This window comes from Cyprinus carpio, chromosome B17 (genome assembly GCF_018340385.1).
Source record: "Cyprinus carpio isolate SPL01 chromosome B17, ASM1834038v1, whole genome shotgun sequence".
Classification (NCBI taxonomy): Eukaryota; Metazoa; Chordata; class Actinopteri; order Cypriniformes; family Cyprinidae; genus Cyprinus; species Cyprinus carpio.
This window is the reverse complement of record NC_056613.1, coordinates 21,544,157-21,561,533: the sequence shown is the minus strand read 5'-3', so window position 1 is coordinate 21,561,533 and position 17,377 is coordinate 21,544,157. Positions and strand designations below refer to the sequence as shown.

The window sequence follows — 17,377 nt, the reverse complement described above, 5'->3', positions numbered from 1 at the left end:
GCTGGCACAGTGTTAAAACACAGCCAGGCCAAGACTGGTCACCTACACACACCATGGAAAATCATTCAAGGGTATCACAGTTCAGATAGCAGAGATGCTTTACCCAAAACAGATTCAGAGCAGAACAAAACACAGGTTTTAAGGAAATACTGCAAATATTTGATAGCATGCTCTGTTTTTAAACAGGAAAACTACCCTTGACATTGTGCAATGTGAACGGAACAAAACAGATTAATCAAAACAGAAAACAAATAAAACCTCTTTAGAATATTTTTTTTTTTTTATGTTCTGGGGGAGAAAATAAGTGCGCAGCACCAGTGCTGACAATGTTAGGGTGTTGAAAGTGGTTGCCAGGGAATTGCTGTTCAGTTGCTAAGTTGTTCTTAGTGGTAGATGATATTCTGGCACCTACATATAGCTTTGTCCTAAAAAAAACAAAACAAAAAAACAACAAGCACTAATGATAAGAACTGAAATATTTTCTTAAGAATGCTTGAGAAGTTGTCTTCTAATACAACAAATTCAACACATGTCATTTTAAAGTAATGTTTTAAATGATAAAGTAGAGACACCTTACAAGGTTATTCATGGGTGAAATGTGTTTAGTCTGACAACATGTGTAGCTAGTTTAGTTTAATAATTAGTGAATCTATCAATATTAACCATCATTGGAGAATTTCCTTGCTGGTGGTAACTATCTGGCAACCCAGTAATTTGACACGGAAGAAAACACTGTAGTAGTAATGTGTACTACTTGTAACAAATATTATAATAATTAAGTATTATAAATATTGAACATCTTAACTTTTAGGATTTATCCAAGTAGCTTTCAAGTGTTATTTATGATGAATAAAAATTATAAATGGATAAATATAAAGCAACATTTTCCAAGTAAGAAGAAAACAACAGGAACTAAGATTTTTTTTTAAAGTGCAGCTCTAAGTTTTTAATTCAGTGCAAGTCTATGAGATTTTTTTTTTGGATCACATGGGGAAAAAAATGCAATCGATTGCTTAGAAAATATCAACAAATCTCTCATGAAAAATTTGTTTTGATTGCTCGAGTAACTCGACCAGCCCAACCAATAGCAGACAGGGGGTACAGTGCAAAATGTAATATTTTTGCTATATTATTTAGTGTCATCCGAGTCACAGAATTTGCACACTTCTTTAAATCAGATGCACAGCCTGTCAACCTAAACAACCATTTCTGCTAATGAGACACTTCCACAAAAAAACAGTGTCTTAATATGTATCTCTCTGATGCACTGTATTACACAACCTCAAGCAACCTTCCTGGGTCTTTCTCAACCACAGTTCAAAGTACATTCTAACACACACAATGAAGAAAACATCACCATGCATGAGCTCGATCCACCGATAGGCAGAGAAAACAGCTGTTTTGGATGAACCGCTGACCACAAGTGCAACGAATGCCCAACAGCAACAGGCACCTGCTGTGCTCTTACATGAAAACACATGCAAGATGAGATCCAGGCCGATGGCTCTATGGTCGACTCTCACCTGCACATCTCTGCGAAGGCCAGGAAATTGAGTTTCTTCATCTTCTTCTCGCTGAGCCAGTAGCCCACTCGTCTGCCTCTCAGGAAAGTCTGCATCTTCAGCTACTGATGCCAGATGTGACAGCAGTGTCACTCCAGTGAAAACAGGAAACAGTCTTCGTATAAAACCCTGTCAAACCAAAGTCAACAGAGATTATTATCAGAGTCTATAATTACAAACCTTCATGAGTGTTAAATGAAAAGCAGCATAAAACCGGCACTGAACAATAAACAGGCTCAAATGTGTCTGTAAATGTACAAAGCAGGCTCCGTCTAAACCAGTGCTCAAGTTGGCCTGTGAATCTCCATGGCTTTGACAAGAAACCTAGTCAACTTCCTAGCTAAACTGATTTTAAACATCAGATGCATCATATAAAAGTTACTGTTCTATTAAAACATTCAATTCAAAACATCATGGGAATCAAAGGTTTGATTCAAAAGTGTGATGCATCAAAGGCAAGTTCAAACATTTGTTTTGATCATGCAAAACAATGCACTATATATTCTGTTTCAGACATCTGAATCATTAAAAAATCTGATGCAAATGTGCAAAAATGCGAAAGTTCAGTTTGAATTCTGGATGCATAATTTTCAGCGTTATTAAACACACACACACACACAAAAGAAGATATTTTAAAGAATGCGGGTAACCTCACAGTTGCTGGTAGCCATTGACTTTCATAGTAATTTTTTCATACTATGGAAATCAATGAGTACCGTCAAGTGCTTGGTTAACAACATTCTTCAAAATATCTTCTTTTGTGGTCAACAGAGGAAAGAAACTTGAAACGGAAGTGAGGGGGGAGTAAATGATGACAGACTTTCATGTCTAGATGCACCGTCATTCAAACATCTAGTGCATTATGTGTGATTTAAAAATGTTTGATTCGAACATTCAAAGCATCATATTCAAGTGTAAAGTTTCAGTTTATTAAAAGTTCAATGCAATCTTCAAAGAATCATGGGTGAATTCAGCGCATGATTTGAAAAGCTGCTGCAACATTTGCGAGTTAAAACTTTAGATTTCAAAATTAGATTCATAACGTGAGTTTGATTTATATATTAGATGCATCATACACGTCTTTAATACAAAACATAATGCAATGATGAATTTGATTCAAAAATTTGACGCATCACATGCAAGTTTAAAAAATCATTTTGATCATACAAATACAATGCATTAAACCCCATTTCAAATGTAAACTGTAAAAAAAAAAATACAATTATAGTTGTTAAAAGCTCAGTTTGAACATCAGATGCATCATATTTCAGTTTTTAGATTTAATTCAAACACCATGCATCATTATGTGAATTTGAAATATTTGATTTAAGCATTTAATGAAATCACAATATATATTTGATCACATAGAGTATAAACATTAGATTTAAGAATTCCATTCATAATTTGCTAATGCAAGTCCAGACATTCAAGTCCAAAATCCATGAATCAAAGGCTATGCAAGTTCAGACTTTCTATTTTAACATTCAATGCATCACGTGCGTGTTCAATGCAACATTTGCAAGTTCAAATATTATATTTTTAAAAATTGACTCACAACAAGCATTTGCAAAAATTGCATTCACAACGTGCATTTAAAATTTAATTCGAACATCTGATTAATGATGCAAGTTCGAACATTGAAATGGAGCTTCAGTCTTAAAATAAATCAATGCATCAAATGCAAGTTTAAAGATTCTAGTCGAATAATCGACAAAAAGTTGTAAGTCTTAACGAAAGATTCGAACATTTGATGAATCACAGACCAGATCGACTCTGATTCGAAGATTCGATGCTTCAAGAGAGAGTTGAAACTTTCCGATCGTTAGAAAGTGCCGTGATGCCCACCAATGCTGTCCAGGAAGACAGCTCACTAGAATTGAAGACACAGCCCAAGATTCTCTTCTCGTTTTAGTCTCACTCTCACTGTATCATTGTTTCAGAATATAAATACAGTTGAGTCTGCCCTTCATACATATTCTGTTCATTTTTGAAAACAGAAAGCAATACTAGAGACCCCGGAATGGACTCCGCCATAAACAACCCATTCAACAGCAGCGCAAACAAGCTAGCACTCCACCTACTTTCAGATTCAGATCATCTCAAGTCTCACTGATGGATGTCAGAAATCTTCAAGTCGTGTTTTCTCCCCCGTGGAAACACTGAAAGAGCAGATGCAGCAGGGTAAATAACTGTCTAGCGCATGTTTTCGGGCTCCGATCGGATAGCGGTTAGCTAGCTGGAGGGCAGTCTGGTCTCCATGACTCGTGTTGCTGTCTGTCTGTCGCTGAGACTGAGAATTAAAGGCGCTCTGGTGATGATCAGATGGATCGAATGCGATCTGCTCTCAATCCAGACACCTAGAGAGCGAGCACAGCCTCCTCCTGAGGTGGGGCTGGGCTCAGTTCAGTCCGGATCGCGCGCGCGCGTGTGTGCTATATTCCTCCTGAAGCATGACAGGAGGTTTGTGCCGCTGCTGAAGCCGCTGTGAATTATGCCGCAAGGGGGCGCCAGTGCAACGCAGTCCCTCACCATGACTAGGTCACGTCCGACAGCGCTGTTGTAGAAAACAAGGTAATAAATTCAAACCACTCGCGTAGTTGTTTTTTCGCTGATTTATGTTTGAGAATGGAATGAAAAATATTTGTTCAAAGTGTCTTATATAAAAGTTGCCCGTTATAAATAAAGCTTTGTAAACAACAGATGTTGTTTTTATTGTATACAAAATATTTACATTTTCCTGGTAACGTTTGATCTTAAGATACTAAAACGGATGAAGTTCTTATGTTTCGGTTGTCTGGGGGGTATTCCAGAAAGCAGGTTATGTGACCATACCCGGGTATGTTTAAGAGTAAGTAAGTGGATAACCTCAAGTTTCGGTTCCAAAAATGGAGGTAACTTTCAAGGGTATGTTAGTAGTCATAGCAACTCACTCTCTGAACTTAACCTGCTCCGGAGCAGGTTATGTTCCAGGGTTAGTTCACTTCAGCGAGCCTTCAGTGGGCGTGACAGATAGCGCACAGCATTATATAATATTACAATATGTAATATAGCCTATTATATATATATATATATATATATATATATATATATATGATATGTTATGTTAATGAGGAAGCGCTAATATAAGTAATAAATAAGGTAATATATTATTCTAATATGATTATTTCTTTTATTGGCAAATATAAGAGTTATCTGTATAAATTATAAAAGACTATGACAAGGTAATGTTAAACTTATGTATATATTTATTTACTTTATTTATTACATGTTATCTCACACATGGAGAGGCATTTTCTATAATGTCTAAATTCTAAATCAAAATACATATCTGATATGACTTAATATATAATTAGCATAAAACAAACAATATAATTCACATTCTTCTCAGGGATTAAAGATTAAATGGAAAAAATATAAAAATGATTGCACAGCCATCAATTAGGTGGCGATATGCACTAAGCATGTAAACAACAAATGAACAAAAGAAGAAGAAAGAAACAGCATGGCGCGCTTTTTCTTAGCGTCCGTTTCCATAGTGACTCGTCGATTCGTCGCTCTGTTGAGAATGTCTTGTGTGTTAACCAGAAACATACTCTAAGTTGAATGAACTTACTCCCGGATGTGTTTTTGGAACCACATACCTCGAGTAAGCAAGGTGTGGGGTTAATCAACCGAGATTTGAGGGTTTAGTTCCATGGTAAGTTAACCCTGCTTTCTGGAATGCACCCGTCTGGACATGTTGGGTATATTACTTAGTTTATAATTAGATAAACTTACAACTCATATTATTCACAGTAATAAAAATAATCTCTAGACAATATATTTATTGTACTAAATATATATATATATATATAGATATATATATATATATATATATATATATAGATAGATAGATAGATAGATATACATATATATATATATATATATATATATATATAAATATATATATACATATATACACACATATATACATATATGTATATATATATATATATATATACTTATGTTTCTTCAGGAAATAGTAAACTGGTAAATAAAATTATTTATTTATTTTCAGCATTTATAGTGATTGTTTATGTTTATTGATGACTAAATGAACATAGAGCGATTTCTAAAGGAACATGTGACACTAAAAACTTTTAAAAAGTAAATATCTACTTAAATTGTAATAATATTTCAGAATATTACAATGTTTTACTGTATTTTTAATAAAACAAATGCAGCCTTTGGGAAGCAAAAGATAATACTTAAAGACCCCAATTTTTTAAATAGCATTTGATTTTTAAACATTATTTTATGAATAAAATAATAAACTCAATAAATGTACTACCATGAAAATAAATGAATATATGTACTACCATGATAAAACTACAAGTGCATCACAAATATACTTTACAAAAAAAAAGTAATACTTTGTGCATGAGATTTTTTTTTTTTGCATTGCAACATGAAACTGAAATATCTTTATTAAAAAAATAAAATAAATAAAAATATATTCTTAACTCTAGATTGTAGAGTGAAAGACTACAATATCTTGTCAGTTTGCATATTGTCATTATCAGTAACGATCTGAACAGTATGATAAATCCTGCCCACGTGTGCTTTAAATAAACACAGAAGACACAAAAAGCAATAATACACCAGGAAGCAGATGTTTAATGCTTGTATGTTTGTACAGCTAACATTTCATTGAAGTGCTGAGTCGAACTGGGTCACAAAAATAAACTTAATACACAACACGAAGACAGGAAGCCCATTATGTACAACATAAAAATATATAATTTTCATAATCTTTGGGACTATATGTACAAATGTTTAAAAAAATGTATTTACAAACACTCAAAGCACATTCATGAGAATATGACGTAAAAAAGCAGAAGTGCTTGGGACAGCGATGCTCAGGTCATATAAACAGGTTTATTTGTGTGTGTAGGGCTCATCAGCGTCTGACAGCAGGGCTGGCGAGGAGGCCCAGGATGCTCGAGAGACAGTGGAGCTTCTCTTTGACCAGCTCTGGTAACTTCTCATTCTCTTTATACCTGAGAGGAAACAAAAAACATAAGAAACCAGAACAGCATCTCGGCCAGCATTCATTCTTAAACACAACATAATATCAAAAACAGACCTCAATTACAGTCTTTATAAGTGTCTTTGGCCTTGTTTTGCAATTAAAAAAAAAAAGGATTATGCAGTGTAGAGGTTCCATATTAATCCAAATTAATATTTCTTTCTTAATAACAAGCTTTACCTGGTGATGTGTCCATCAGGGGAAGTAAAAGTGATGCAAGAGACACCAACTTGGACCATCAGCTGGGATCCATCATTAAACTGAACCCATACCTCACCAGTAGTTAACTAAAAATATAAAAAAATAAACACTTAAATGCTACTACTATTGCATTCATACACACTCACACACACATATATGTAACATATATATATATTAGGGCTGTCAAATGATTAATCACGATTAATCACATCCAAAATAAAAGTTTTGTTTACATAATATATGTATGTGTACAGGGTATATTTATTATGTATATATAAAATACACACACATAAATTATATATTTAGAAAATATTTACATGTATACACATTTATATATTTATATTCTTATATTTTATATTATATATAAATATATTTAATATATAAACATAATATATTCTTCTTAAATATATACATGCATGTGTGTGTATTTATATATACATAATAAATATGCACAGTACACACTCATATATAATGTAAACAAAAAGTTTTATTTTGGATGTGATTAATCATTTGACAGCCCTAATATAAATATATATATATATAATATATATTATGTAAACAAAACTTTTATTTTGGATGTGATTAATTATTTATATATATATAAATATATAAATATGTATATATATATATGTGTGTATATATACACATCTATATGTATATACCACACATATATATATATATATACACTGATATATATATATATATATATATATATATATATATATATATATATATATATATATAATACACACATACATACATACATACATATATATATATATATATACACATATAAAATGACAATTAAAAAAAGAAAAAATAAATCTGTCCAAACTATCCATTCAAACACTTTACCTGAGAGGCCCAGCCAATGTTAGGCACAAAAATGGACTTGAGCACCTTTCCTGAGTTAACGGTGCGTTCATCTTTGCCTGATTGGGGTGAGCTGCCTTTAGCCACACTAGCTGTAGTGAAGTCTGATCCTGCATAGGAAATCATCTAGAGAGAAAGACAGAAGATACTGAATGAAAGTGGGACGCACTCTAAAAATCCCAAAACTGATGTGCTTTGGGAGAATGTGCATGCATGACGTACTGATGGCGTGATGTGGGGTGGCTGGGGCGGACTGAGGCACACCTGAGCCACCTCTGCAGGTGCTGCTGGGCAAGACTCAGACGGACACGGAGGCTGAGAAGCTGAAAAGGCTGGATTGGTGGCTCTCCTGGTGAAGAATAAGATGGTGAATGAGAGACGAACTTAATGCATGAATTTTAATCTCAACCAAGAGGGTTTTTAGATCTGGTGACAGATTTGAAGCCTCACCTGCCGATAGTGATGGGAAAGAATGGAGTGTTTTTAGCGCTTCTCTGCTCCTCGGCAGTGATGGCCGCTTCCAAAGACAGACACATTCGATGCCCCTGAGGAAAAACACCAAAAAACAAGCTTGAATCTTTGTTAGCATTATAATAGCAAGAAGAGCGATGAAGCAAGCAGTACCACCTGACCTTTCAGAGTCCTAAAATAAACATGCAAGCATGTGCACCTATCAAAAAGACGAAAACATGAAATGAAAACATGATGCAGTACCTCCTCAGAGAGCTCCATGTAGAGTCTGCACTCAGGACTCAGTCCGCTCAGCCCAATGTCACCCTTTACCGTATACGATTTCCCGTTCTTCTCCACCACACGCACCTGCTCCCTCGTCTTATGGGTTTTTGCACCTAAAGGACGAAAACAAAAGGTTCTTGAGACCTAAATCAGGTACACTCTGCACTACACACTGAATCATCTGTGCCGCTCACCATCATAGAAGCACACCTCCAGGTCTGCATTAGGAGTGTTCTCCATCAGCATGCACTTGGCAAATTTTGTGTACAGTGTGACTTTAGGGGTCTTTGATTTCACCAACTGGACAAACTTGGTGGCATACTGATATTTCTTCCAGTATTTTTCTGCAGTGAATGCAAGCAAGTTTAATGCAATGCTTTTCATGTTAATAGAGTTATAATAATAATGAACATTTGTTTGTCAGTCTTGTGTGCTGCTGTACCTGGTAAGTCCTCATAGCTGCAGATGAGAATGTCTTCAGGTGGTGAGGGGGGGTGGTCCAGCACAGGGAAGCCTTTCCCTTCATTGGGTTGATACACTGTAACCTAACAAATAACAAAAGAGCATATGAATTAGAGACTGTATGTATTACATCAATCACATTAAAATAATTATTGAGTTTTTAGTCCCTCACCATGGATCCATCACAAGATATCCTTAGTACTTCTTTGACTCTCTCCTGAGCTCCTTGTCCCTTCAGCAGCTCCATACAGACCTCTCCAGAATCCAGGATACTGACCTAAAGAGGAAACACACACCCTGTTACATCATGTACTAAACCAACAACTCCAGCTTATAACTTACAGGGCCCACCGCAAGCAGGGTTTATGGTTTCACTAGGCAAGGCATAAATGGCTTCACTCACCACAGCGTTTTTGGTCTTTTGTCTAATAGGCTTGAGTCTGGCAGCACAGAGTGGAGGGAAGCTCTTCTTAGGGCACACTTTCTCCTTCTCTGTGTTTGCTTTGCCTCTGGAGAGGGGTGGACCCAGAAACTGTGTGTCCGAGTAGCCCTGAGATTCTGACACGTGTCCTGATCCAAACCCATCTTCCCTGCAGGGCCCTGGATTGTTGTGCGGGAAAAGTTTAGGTTGCTGCTGAGAGTGAAGGCTGCTGGGCTTATCACTGCAGGAGATCTGTGTCCCGACCGGCCCTCGTCCAGAGTGAACACTCCCACTGCTGCTGTGACTGCTCAGGTCTGCCGGCCTCTTGAACGCTCCTAAAAGTAAAAATGTTTTGAGGTTTAAATATGGAGTGTCAATATGGAAAACCTTTCAAATAAGTCGTAATAAAGAGATACTTCACCCAAAAACAAAAACATTCTAGCATCATTCACTGATGTCCTTCTAAACCTGTATGAATTTCTTTCTTCCATTCAGCAAAAAAAGTGTTCCGAAGATTATTCACATTGATGTTTTCCATATAACCATAAACGCAATATATATGTTTTAAGAATTATATTTCAAGTCTTATGAAGCTAAATAAAAGCTTTGAGTAAAATCAAAATGTAAGTTACTATCTTTGACTTTTAAAATCTCATTTATGTTTGTGTAGATTTAAACATGACACCTCATGTTTGACATCACTGATGTTAAACAGCACTGGTTCTCTCATGTTCAGTTTCTTATAAAAATCTATGATATAGCTTCAGGTGATTGGAAATATAGTGCTTGGAATACATACTACATGGACTACTTAATGAGATTTTTATACTTTTATGATAATTTTGGCAGTGTGAATCGGCATCTATTCTCATTGTATGACATGAGAAGCATGGACACGCTACAAAATATCTCCTTTTATATTCTAGAGAATCATGGCCACAATTTAAGTCAATTAAAACAAGGGAACAGTCGGCACCAATAGCTGTTGTGTTACTGGCGTCCTGAGTTCGAATCCCAGCTCGAGGACCTTTGCTAATCCCATCTCCCTCTCTCTCTCCCACTTCTCTTCCTGTCTGCTCTACACCATCCTGTCCTAATTAAAGAAAAAAAAAGGCAAAAATGACAAAAATAAATCGTAAAAAAAAAAAAAAACAACAAAGGAACATATTAGTACAACATGACAATGATTTATATTAAATAAGGAAACTAATAATCAAACATGGCCACTAATTACGAAATCATTCATTCTTTATTTATGGCCACAATATCTACTATATTTTCTGTTAATTTTAGTTAAATTTAGTTACTGTTTTTGTAACTTTTTTCAATCTTTTTGTAAATTTTATTAGTTTTTGTGGGATTTTAAATATCTTTAAAGTTATTTTTTTATGTCAGTTTTTAGTTTTAGATGTTTTAGTACATATTTTAGTGCAAGTTAACCTAAATGAAAATTAGAAATGTTTTCTGGGCAACTTGCTGAAATAAAATAACTATAGTAGATTTTATTTGAAGTAATTTTGTTTTATATTTTTAGTTAACTATAATAATCCTGGTCATGTGCGGGGCTCCACAGGTTTAGAATGACACAAGAGTGAGTAAACGATGCCAGAATGTTCATTTTTGCTGAAATATTCTATAAAAATCCATCACATATTACCATCACTGCTGAACCAGGCCTGCAATTGAGAATCGTGCATTTGTGGTCTCAGTGAATGGGTGGATGTAGGGAAAGATGATCCCGGACTGAGGAAGAGGGGAGAAAAAAAAACACATAAGCACTAATTACAAAAAAAAACACTTATTTATAATACTTATAATGTAATAATGCTGAAATGCAAATATCCCAACTGCACTCAATGCATTATTAAACTGTATTCATGTTTGATAGAATGGCACCGCCTCTTACTTTGCAGGCTGTTTTACAGGTGGAGAAGGCAGGCGCCCATGCTCAGAGTAGCCATGGGGCATGTTTCTGTAGCTGGAGGTTGATGGAAATAATCGTCCGGACCCTGGAAGCATCTCTTCCGAGTGGCATCTCTCCAGCTCCGCTTCCTGTGGAGTGTTGCTAAACCCAGCACTGGATCGATCTGATGAGTGAGCCCGTCTCAAGTAGCGAGAATGAGGCCTTCCGCTGTCAGCACCCATGGGAACTCTACCAATACCCATCCTTGATAAATCATCTTGCAAATGTGGCTGCCAATCTTGCCCGCTCTTAAAACTGGAGCTGGTGGAATGATGGGAGTGACTGGGGATCGGCGCCATGCGATTGGGCAAGGGCTGTCCAATCACCTGCCTTGTTTTTCTCTGTAGCCGGCTGCTGCTGCTGCTGCTATTGGTGGCGTTGGAGGCTGTGGATATGGTGGCTATGCCGCTATCTATGGACCCCCCGTCACTGCTCCCAGAGTCTTTGCTTGCGGTGGGCCCCGTCTGAGTCATAAAAGGGTGGTCCAGCACTGTGGAGAGACTGGGCCTGACAGCCGGGTTCTTCTGCAAGAGCTGCTGAATCAGGTCCTGAGCTTCTGCTGATATGTGAGTGGGCATCTGATATTCTCCCAGAACCACCTTATTGAGGGTGTGTTTCACAGTGTCCGTGTCAAAGGGAGGTCTGCCCGTGAGGAAGGCGTAGAACATGCAGCCCAGTGACCAAACGTCCGACTCCAGGCCGTGAGCGCTGCGTGTAGCCACCTCAGGTGAAATGTAGTTTGGAGTGCCACACATGGTGAAGTGCTTCTCACTGGGAAGCTTGAGCTGCGTCGCCAAACCAAAGTCTGCGATTTTAATGTTCATGCTGGTGGTGAGCAGGAGGTTGGACAAGGTCAGGTCCCTGTGCATGATCCCATGAGTGTGGAGGTACAGCATTCCCTTCACAATCTGATGCATGAAGTGCCTCGCTGTTGATAAAACAAAATTTTTTTACGTTCTTCAATTTAAAACAAAATGTATTGGTTTTTAGCAGTTTGACTTGTATTAGATTTGGATTATTTTAATATATGAAGCACTCACCCTCTTCCTCGGTGAAAGGTTTCTTCCTCTCTTTCAGGTAGCGGCTCATCTCCCCATTGTGACACATCTCCAGAACCAGGTACACATAATTACTGTCCTCAAAGTAATTGTACAGTTGAGTCAGGAAAGAGAAAATAAGAGGATTAGTCAATATCTACTTTTTGAATGAAAATCCTTCAGGATGGCGGATTCCTTCAAATACTGCAAAATGCATAATATTATGCACGATTCTACAATTGCTGCATAAGTTATGCACATGCTGCGTCTAGTTCTTTCTTTAATCCATATCTATATGACAGTATTGCAGTGCTGGTAGTAAGAAACAGAAAAGCAAAAATCAAAAAAAAGAATTCTACTGATTACTCTATATTCTAATCTTATCAGAAAATTTTTAATATTTGATATAATTTTATATTATCATCATGTCTATTCATGCAGTCAGGGTTTCCACAATTTTTGTCCAGTGGATTCCTGTCATGTCCACAACATTTCCAGTTATTTCAACGATTATTTATTTATTATTTTGTTTTAAATCAATTATCAATCTTTTGGTGTAATACATTTAGTCATTTAGCAGATGCTTTTATCCAAAGCGACTTACAAATGAGGATGGAATAATTTCAAAAACAATGGAATAATTTTATTATATAATAGAATATAATTATCATTGTTCTAATGTCTTCAGTAAGATCCTCACAAAGACTGATATCGTTCTACTTCTAAACATTAAAATGGCTACAACATTTAAATATTTATTTTTTTGTTAATATATATATATATGTGTGTGTGTGTGTGTGTGTGTGTGTGTTTAAAAAGTATATAAAAGTACTAATATACATATAAACTTTATAATATTTATATATAATTAATATTTATAATTTTAAATAATAATTATAATTTTCACTAACATTTTCATAATAAATACAAATTTATTACTAATACAAATACAAACATTTTATCATGTAGAAATTGTGACTAAAAAAATATACAATATATATATTTATTTTTTAAAGGTGCCATAGAATGCGTTTGTATTGTTTTTTTATTTTTAATTTTATTTTGATGTAGTCAGAGTCTACGGAAACTCCTGTGTTCGTTGGTGCATCCCAACACAGAACACACAACACTTGTAATGGCTCTTTGGTGCTGACATTGTATCTCCGGCAGCTACAGCAAGAAAACAGTAATGGCGGACTGCTGCATCTCACTTAGGGCTGTGTATATGCTAATAGGACAGAAAGCGTCACAAATGGACGGGACTTTCCCCGACTATAACGTCATAATAGTGAAAAATCTTGAACTGCTCGTGTGGAGAGACTGTTTATGATTTACAGGTATTATAAAACAATGAATGGGTGGATTTTTACCATTATAGGCTGGTTGTTTTCACACACTGCGGCCACACAACTGTGTTCAAACTAGGGCTGTGCGATATGGACAAAAAATAACCTATCGCGATTTCTTTGATCAATTTTGCGATTTCGATTTTAATCACGATTTTGACACACACAGACATGCTTTACAGTCATAAATGCATTCAGTATGAATTTGAAACGTATTTCCAAAAGAAAACCAATGAGAGCTTTATCAAAAAGTTGTAACATGCCTCTAGAACAGACATAAGTCAAAATAATCACTAAGCAAAGGTTTTACAAAATGTCTAGACATATGGCAAAATAAATAAATAAATAAATAAATAATAAATCCGTGTCCAGGAACTTTTTTTGTTTTTTTTTCTTGCAATGCATTGGTCATACAGCTCATTGTAGCGGTGCCTCAGGTGTTGAAATAGATTTGTTATACATTATACAGGTTCACACGTACTCCGTTTGTAGTTGTTGTGGTGTATCAGGGTATGCGGTGCAGAAGCAGCAGCGAGAGCGAGTTATTGTAACGCGAAAGCACATTAAAATAATGCGCGAGCGTGAATCTATCCGCTCGCACTCAGATTTCCTTTGCTCTGTCACAAAACCAGACACGCGTGCTCAGATACATGCTGCTCTCTCCCGGAGAGAATGCGCGCACTTAAAACGTGCTTCCTCTCGCTCTAACTGTGTCCAGTGCACTCACAACTCTCTCTATGCTCATGTGCTAGATATTAATTATTTACGTACCTTTTTATTTCTAACCTTTTCTGTACACATCTTTCGCATCTTTTTCCGTGTGCAGTGTGAATTTTCTGATCCATTAACATGGGCTCGGAAAAAATACGCATCACAGAGAGTGTGTGAACCTGGAGTTAGGCATATGCCCAGTCTGTTCGGTTCTCGCGCTACATTTAGGTGCGCTGCATTCTGATTGGATCGGATAGCATACTGCGGGAGGTCGGGCCCATGGATAATCATGCTATAAAGCGATTTAGAAATCGCACACGCACAAATCGTGATTTTATGACGATTTCGATTAATCGCACAGCCCTGATTTTTGCATTATATGGCACCTTTAAAATCCTTAAAGGGGTGCTATTATGCTTTTTCACTTTTTCAACTTTAGTTAGTCTGTAATGTTGCTGTTTCAGCATAAAAAAGATCTGCAAAGTTACAAAGCTCAAAGTCCATTTCAAAATGAGATATTTTATTTAACAGAAATCACTTTTCAAAAACTACAACGAACGACTCGTTTGGACTACAACACATATTTTCCTGGATTTGTGATATCACAAAGATCGACGAATGGGACGAGACCTGGTTGAGCTGCACTAGAGAAGGCAGTGAGTGTTATCAATGTCAGAGACACGCTAGTGTTCCCAAGACAGACGAGCTTAGAGCGGTTACAATCATCCAGGTTTAAATCGCGCTCAGATTGATTTGATTTTGACGCAATGTTTACACTGAAGCTCACAGGCGGCTATGATAAGGGGCATGACATTTCCAGACCAGACGCCGAGTGGAGCCAATCACAGCACACACTGGGGCAGCTAACCAATCACAGCACATTTCGTATTTCAGAAGGTGGGCCTACTCCCAAAACAAAATCAAGACTCTGTAAAAGAGCATAATAGGACCCCTTTAACCTCAATCAGTAAAACATGGAAACTACTACAGCAACAGCTGGAAAAGTCATGTAAATTCATTGGTTAAAAAGAGTGGGAACCTTAAAGAACAATCAGCTCTAAAAAGTTAATCAATTTGTGGATTATGGTTGTGGTTGAAGTGGGGAATTGTATTAAAGAAGGTTGAATGGTAATTGTATTGTGAAAATTAAATAACCACTATAAAATTTTTATGAATTTTTTGTGAATTTTTTGTGTTTTTTTGGCATTTTTAATGACGATACAATTCTTCTTTCACATTTAAAAGTTACACAAACTGTCAATATAATTGATTCAGATTCATTGTACACATCACATTACATGAGCATCAGCTGAACTGCAGTAAGTCTGGTGGGTCTGTGATGAAGGTTTAGGACTCACCTCAAGAACCGACGGATGCTTTAACCGACACTGAATCTCCACCTCATTAATGACTCTCTGCACCATGCCAGCTTTGTGCATGGCCTTCTTGTCAATCTGCAAATACACACGGGGCACAGTGAACGGTTTTGAACAGATGCTGTACAACCACAGCCCTGGGACTATGCTTAATTAAACAGCGCAATGTACTCTTACCATTTTAATTGCCACCTCCAAGCCCGTGTTTACAGACTTTGCTCTGTACACGCATGCAAAAGAGCCTTTACCCAACAAGGTGAGAACCCTGAAGTCCTGAAACACAAAATAATAGTTTGCATTAGATGGCAGAATTACACAGAGTGAGATTAGAGCTCGATCTTGTCCCCTTGAGAGTTTCCTCGCCACTAAACCTCAGAATGAAATCTCATACCTCGATTCTAAGATCCACAGATGAAGCCAAAATTCGCTCCTCGTGTGGATAATTTTCTTTCGTAGTCAAATTTAGCAGGAATGAATGAATCGCTTCCAACATGTTTCGATCAGGGATCAAGGCGACAGCACAAACGCAGCCCGGTGCACACAGTGTGCAGTCTTTGTTGACGCGTCGTTAGTTACCTGCATCTGACAGTGACATCTGTTCATCTCTCTCGCGCTCTCCTCCCGCGACTCTACCTGACGCTGACGCGCGTCGCCTAGCAACCGTCTCCAAGCTCCTAATTCCCAAAACAACTTTGCTGCACTAAATATACCGCAGAGGGACGAACAGAAGGCGAGGTCCAGAATCAGAATGACCTGCTGCTTTAAAATTATGAATCGAAGTCTCGTCTTTGTTTAACGTCATGTTTTCAATGATTCACAAACTTGAAAGAACGAAAGTTACGTTACAAAAGTTTAGTTTAAGAAGTACTAGGTAAAGTTTTAGATGTTTTGGTTTTATTTGTTTTGGGGAACTTAAAATATACATAGAACCTTAGAACTGAATTAAATAGTGTATCGGGCTGCGAGCGGCCGCGTTTCTTACCTCAATATTTTCACCGATTGAAACACTCATTTTCACTTCATAACCTCTTCAGTCCGACGATACGGTAATTATGTTCAAAATATCCTTATTTTTCCGCAAATATGAGAGGGTTTGACTTGATCATGATGTGTAAAAATGCATTTAATCGGTATATTTGTATTCCCCTCCAAAATGTTTGCCGTTCCTCCATTTTGAAAAAGTCCGCCCGTAGAACGCGTGATGACGTCACCGACGTCGCTGTGCGAATTGACCAATCGGTGATCAGACTACAGAATAAGTCAGCGTCTGTCAAAATAAAAGTTTTTTTACTTCGATGATGTCAAGTTTTTAGTACCTATACGTTTTGAATTTTATGTTTTAGGATTAGATTTTATGTAAGGGTATGTTGGAAGCAATCAGAATCAACAAGAGAGATATGTAAGTGCTATAACAAGTCTCAGTTAGTTTAACGCAGCACAGGTATCAATGTTTTTTTTAATTATATATAAATAAATAAAACCCCCTCCAGTTCCACTGCAGTAATCCCAGTTTGGGAAACCTTGTGTTTAGTTATTGTGGCGCATCAATTTAAAAATGTCTTGTGGCTTATTGATTACTTAAATTAATGTAATGTATTTCTATGAAAAATTACACTATATTA

General features: G+C 36.6%; 2 protein-coding genes across 3 annotated transcripts in view; both read right to left on the bottom strand.

Moving 5' to 3' along the window:
• LOC109081348 (inositol-tetrakisphosphate 1-kinase-like) overlaps positions 1–4,050 on the bottom strand; it is a 39,761-nt gene extending 35,711 nt beyond the window's left edge. The window contains exons 1-2 of the mRNA XM_042742804.1: positions 3,644–4,050; positions 1,524–1,691 (exon numbers count right to left, since the gene is read on the bottom strand). Of these exons, the coding sequence (XP_042598738.1) occupies positions 1,524–1,618 (95 nt within the window). The 5' untranslated portion in view covers positions 1,619–1,691; positions 3,644–4,050. The remainder of the gene's footprint in view (positions 1–1,523; positions 1,692–3,643) is intronic.
• A 2,142-nt stretch (positions 4,051–6,192) lies between these two features.
• Positions 6,193–16,978, bottom strand: LOC109107221 (serine/threonine-protein kinase PLK4). 2 transcript variants are annotated; one of them, XM_042742801.1, is made up of 17 exons: positions 16,738–16,978; positions 15,933–16,028; positions 15,738–15,833; positions 12,326–12,440; positions 11,229–12,213; positions 10,980–11,065; positions 10,299–10,415; positions 9,305–9,657; positions 9,074–9,178; positions 8,882–8,984; positions 8,634–8,783; positions 8,419–8,552; positions 8,155–8,249; positions 7,927–8,053; positions 7,687–7,830; positions 6,811–6,917; positions 6,193–6,601 (listed from the first exon to the last, which is right to left on the bottom strand). In XM_042742801.1, exons 1-17 carry the CDS (start codon positions 16,765–16,767, stop codon positions 6,502–6,504), a joined length of 2,943 nt encoding a protein of 980 aa, XP_042598735.1. In that variant the 5' UTR covers positions 16,768–16,978; the 3' UTR covers positions 6,193–6,501. The 2 variants fall into 2 exon arrangements, with proteins under 2 accessions (XP_042598735.1, XP_042598736.1); XM_042742802.1 differs by lacking the exon at positions 10,299–10,415 and having other exon boundaries at positions 16,738–16,977.
• Positions 16,979–17,377: the final 399 nt, after the last annotated feature.

Excerpts from the sequence above, each read along its gene's own strand:
- LOC109107221 (XM_042742801.1), bottom strand. The coding sequence starts at position 16,767 with ATGAGTGTTTCAATCGGTGAAAATATTGAG. Across the intron at positions 15,834-15,932 it reads TGGAGGTGGCAATTAAAATG|ATTGACAAGAAGGCCATGCA; the intron begins GTAAGAGTACAT and ends GTGTATTTGCAG. Across the intron at positions 11,066-11,228 it reads CCTGTAAAACAGCCTGCAAA|TCCGGGATCATCTTTCCCTA; the intron begins GTAAGAGGCGGT and ends CCTCTTCCTCAG.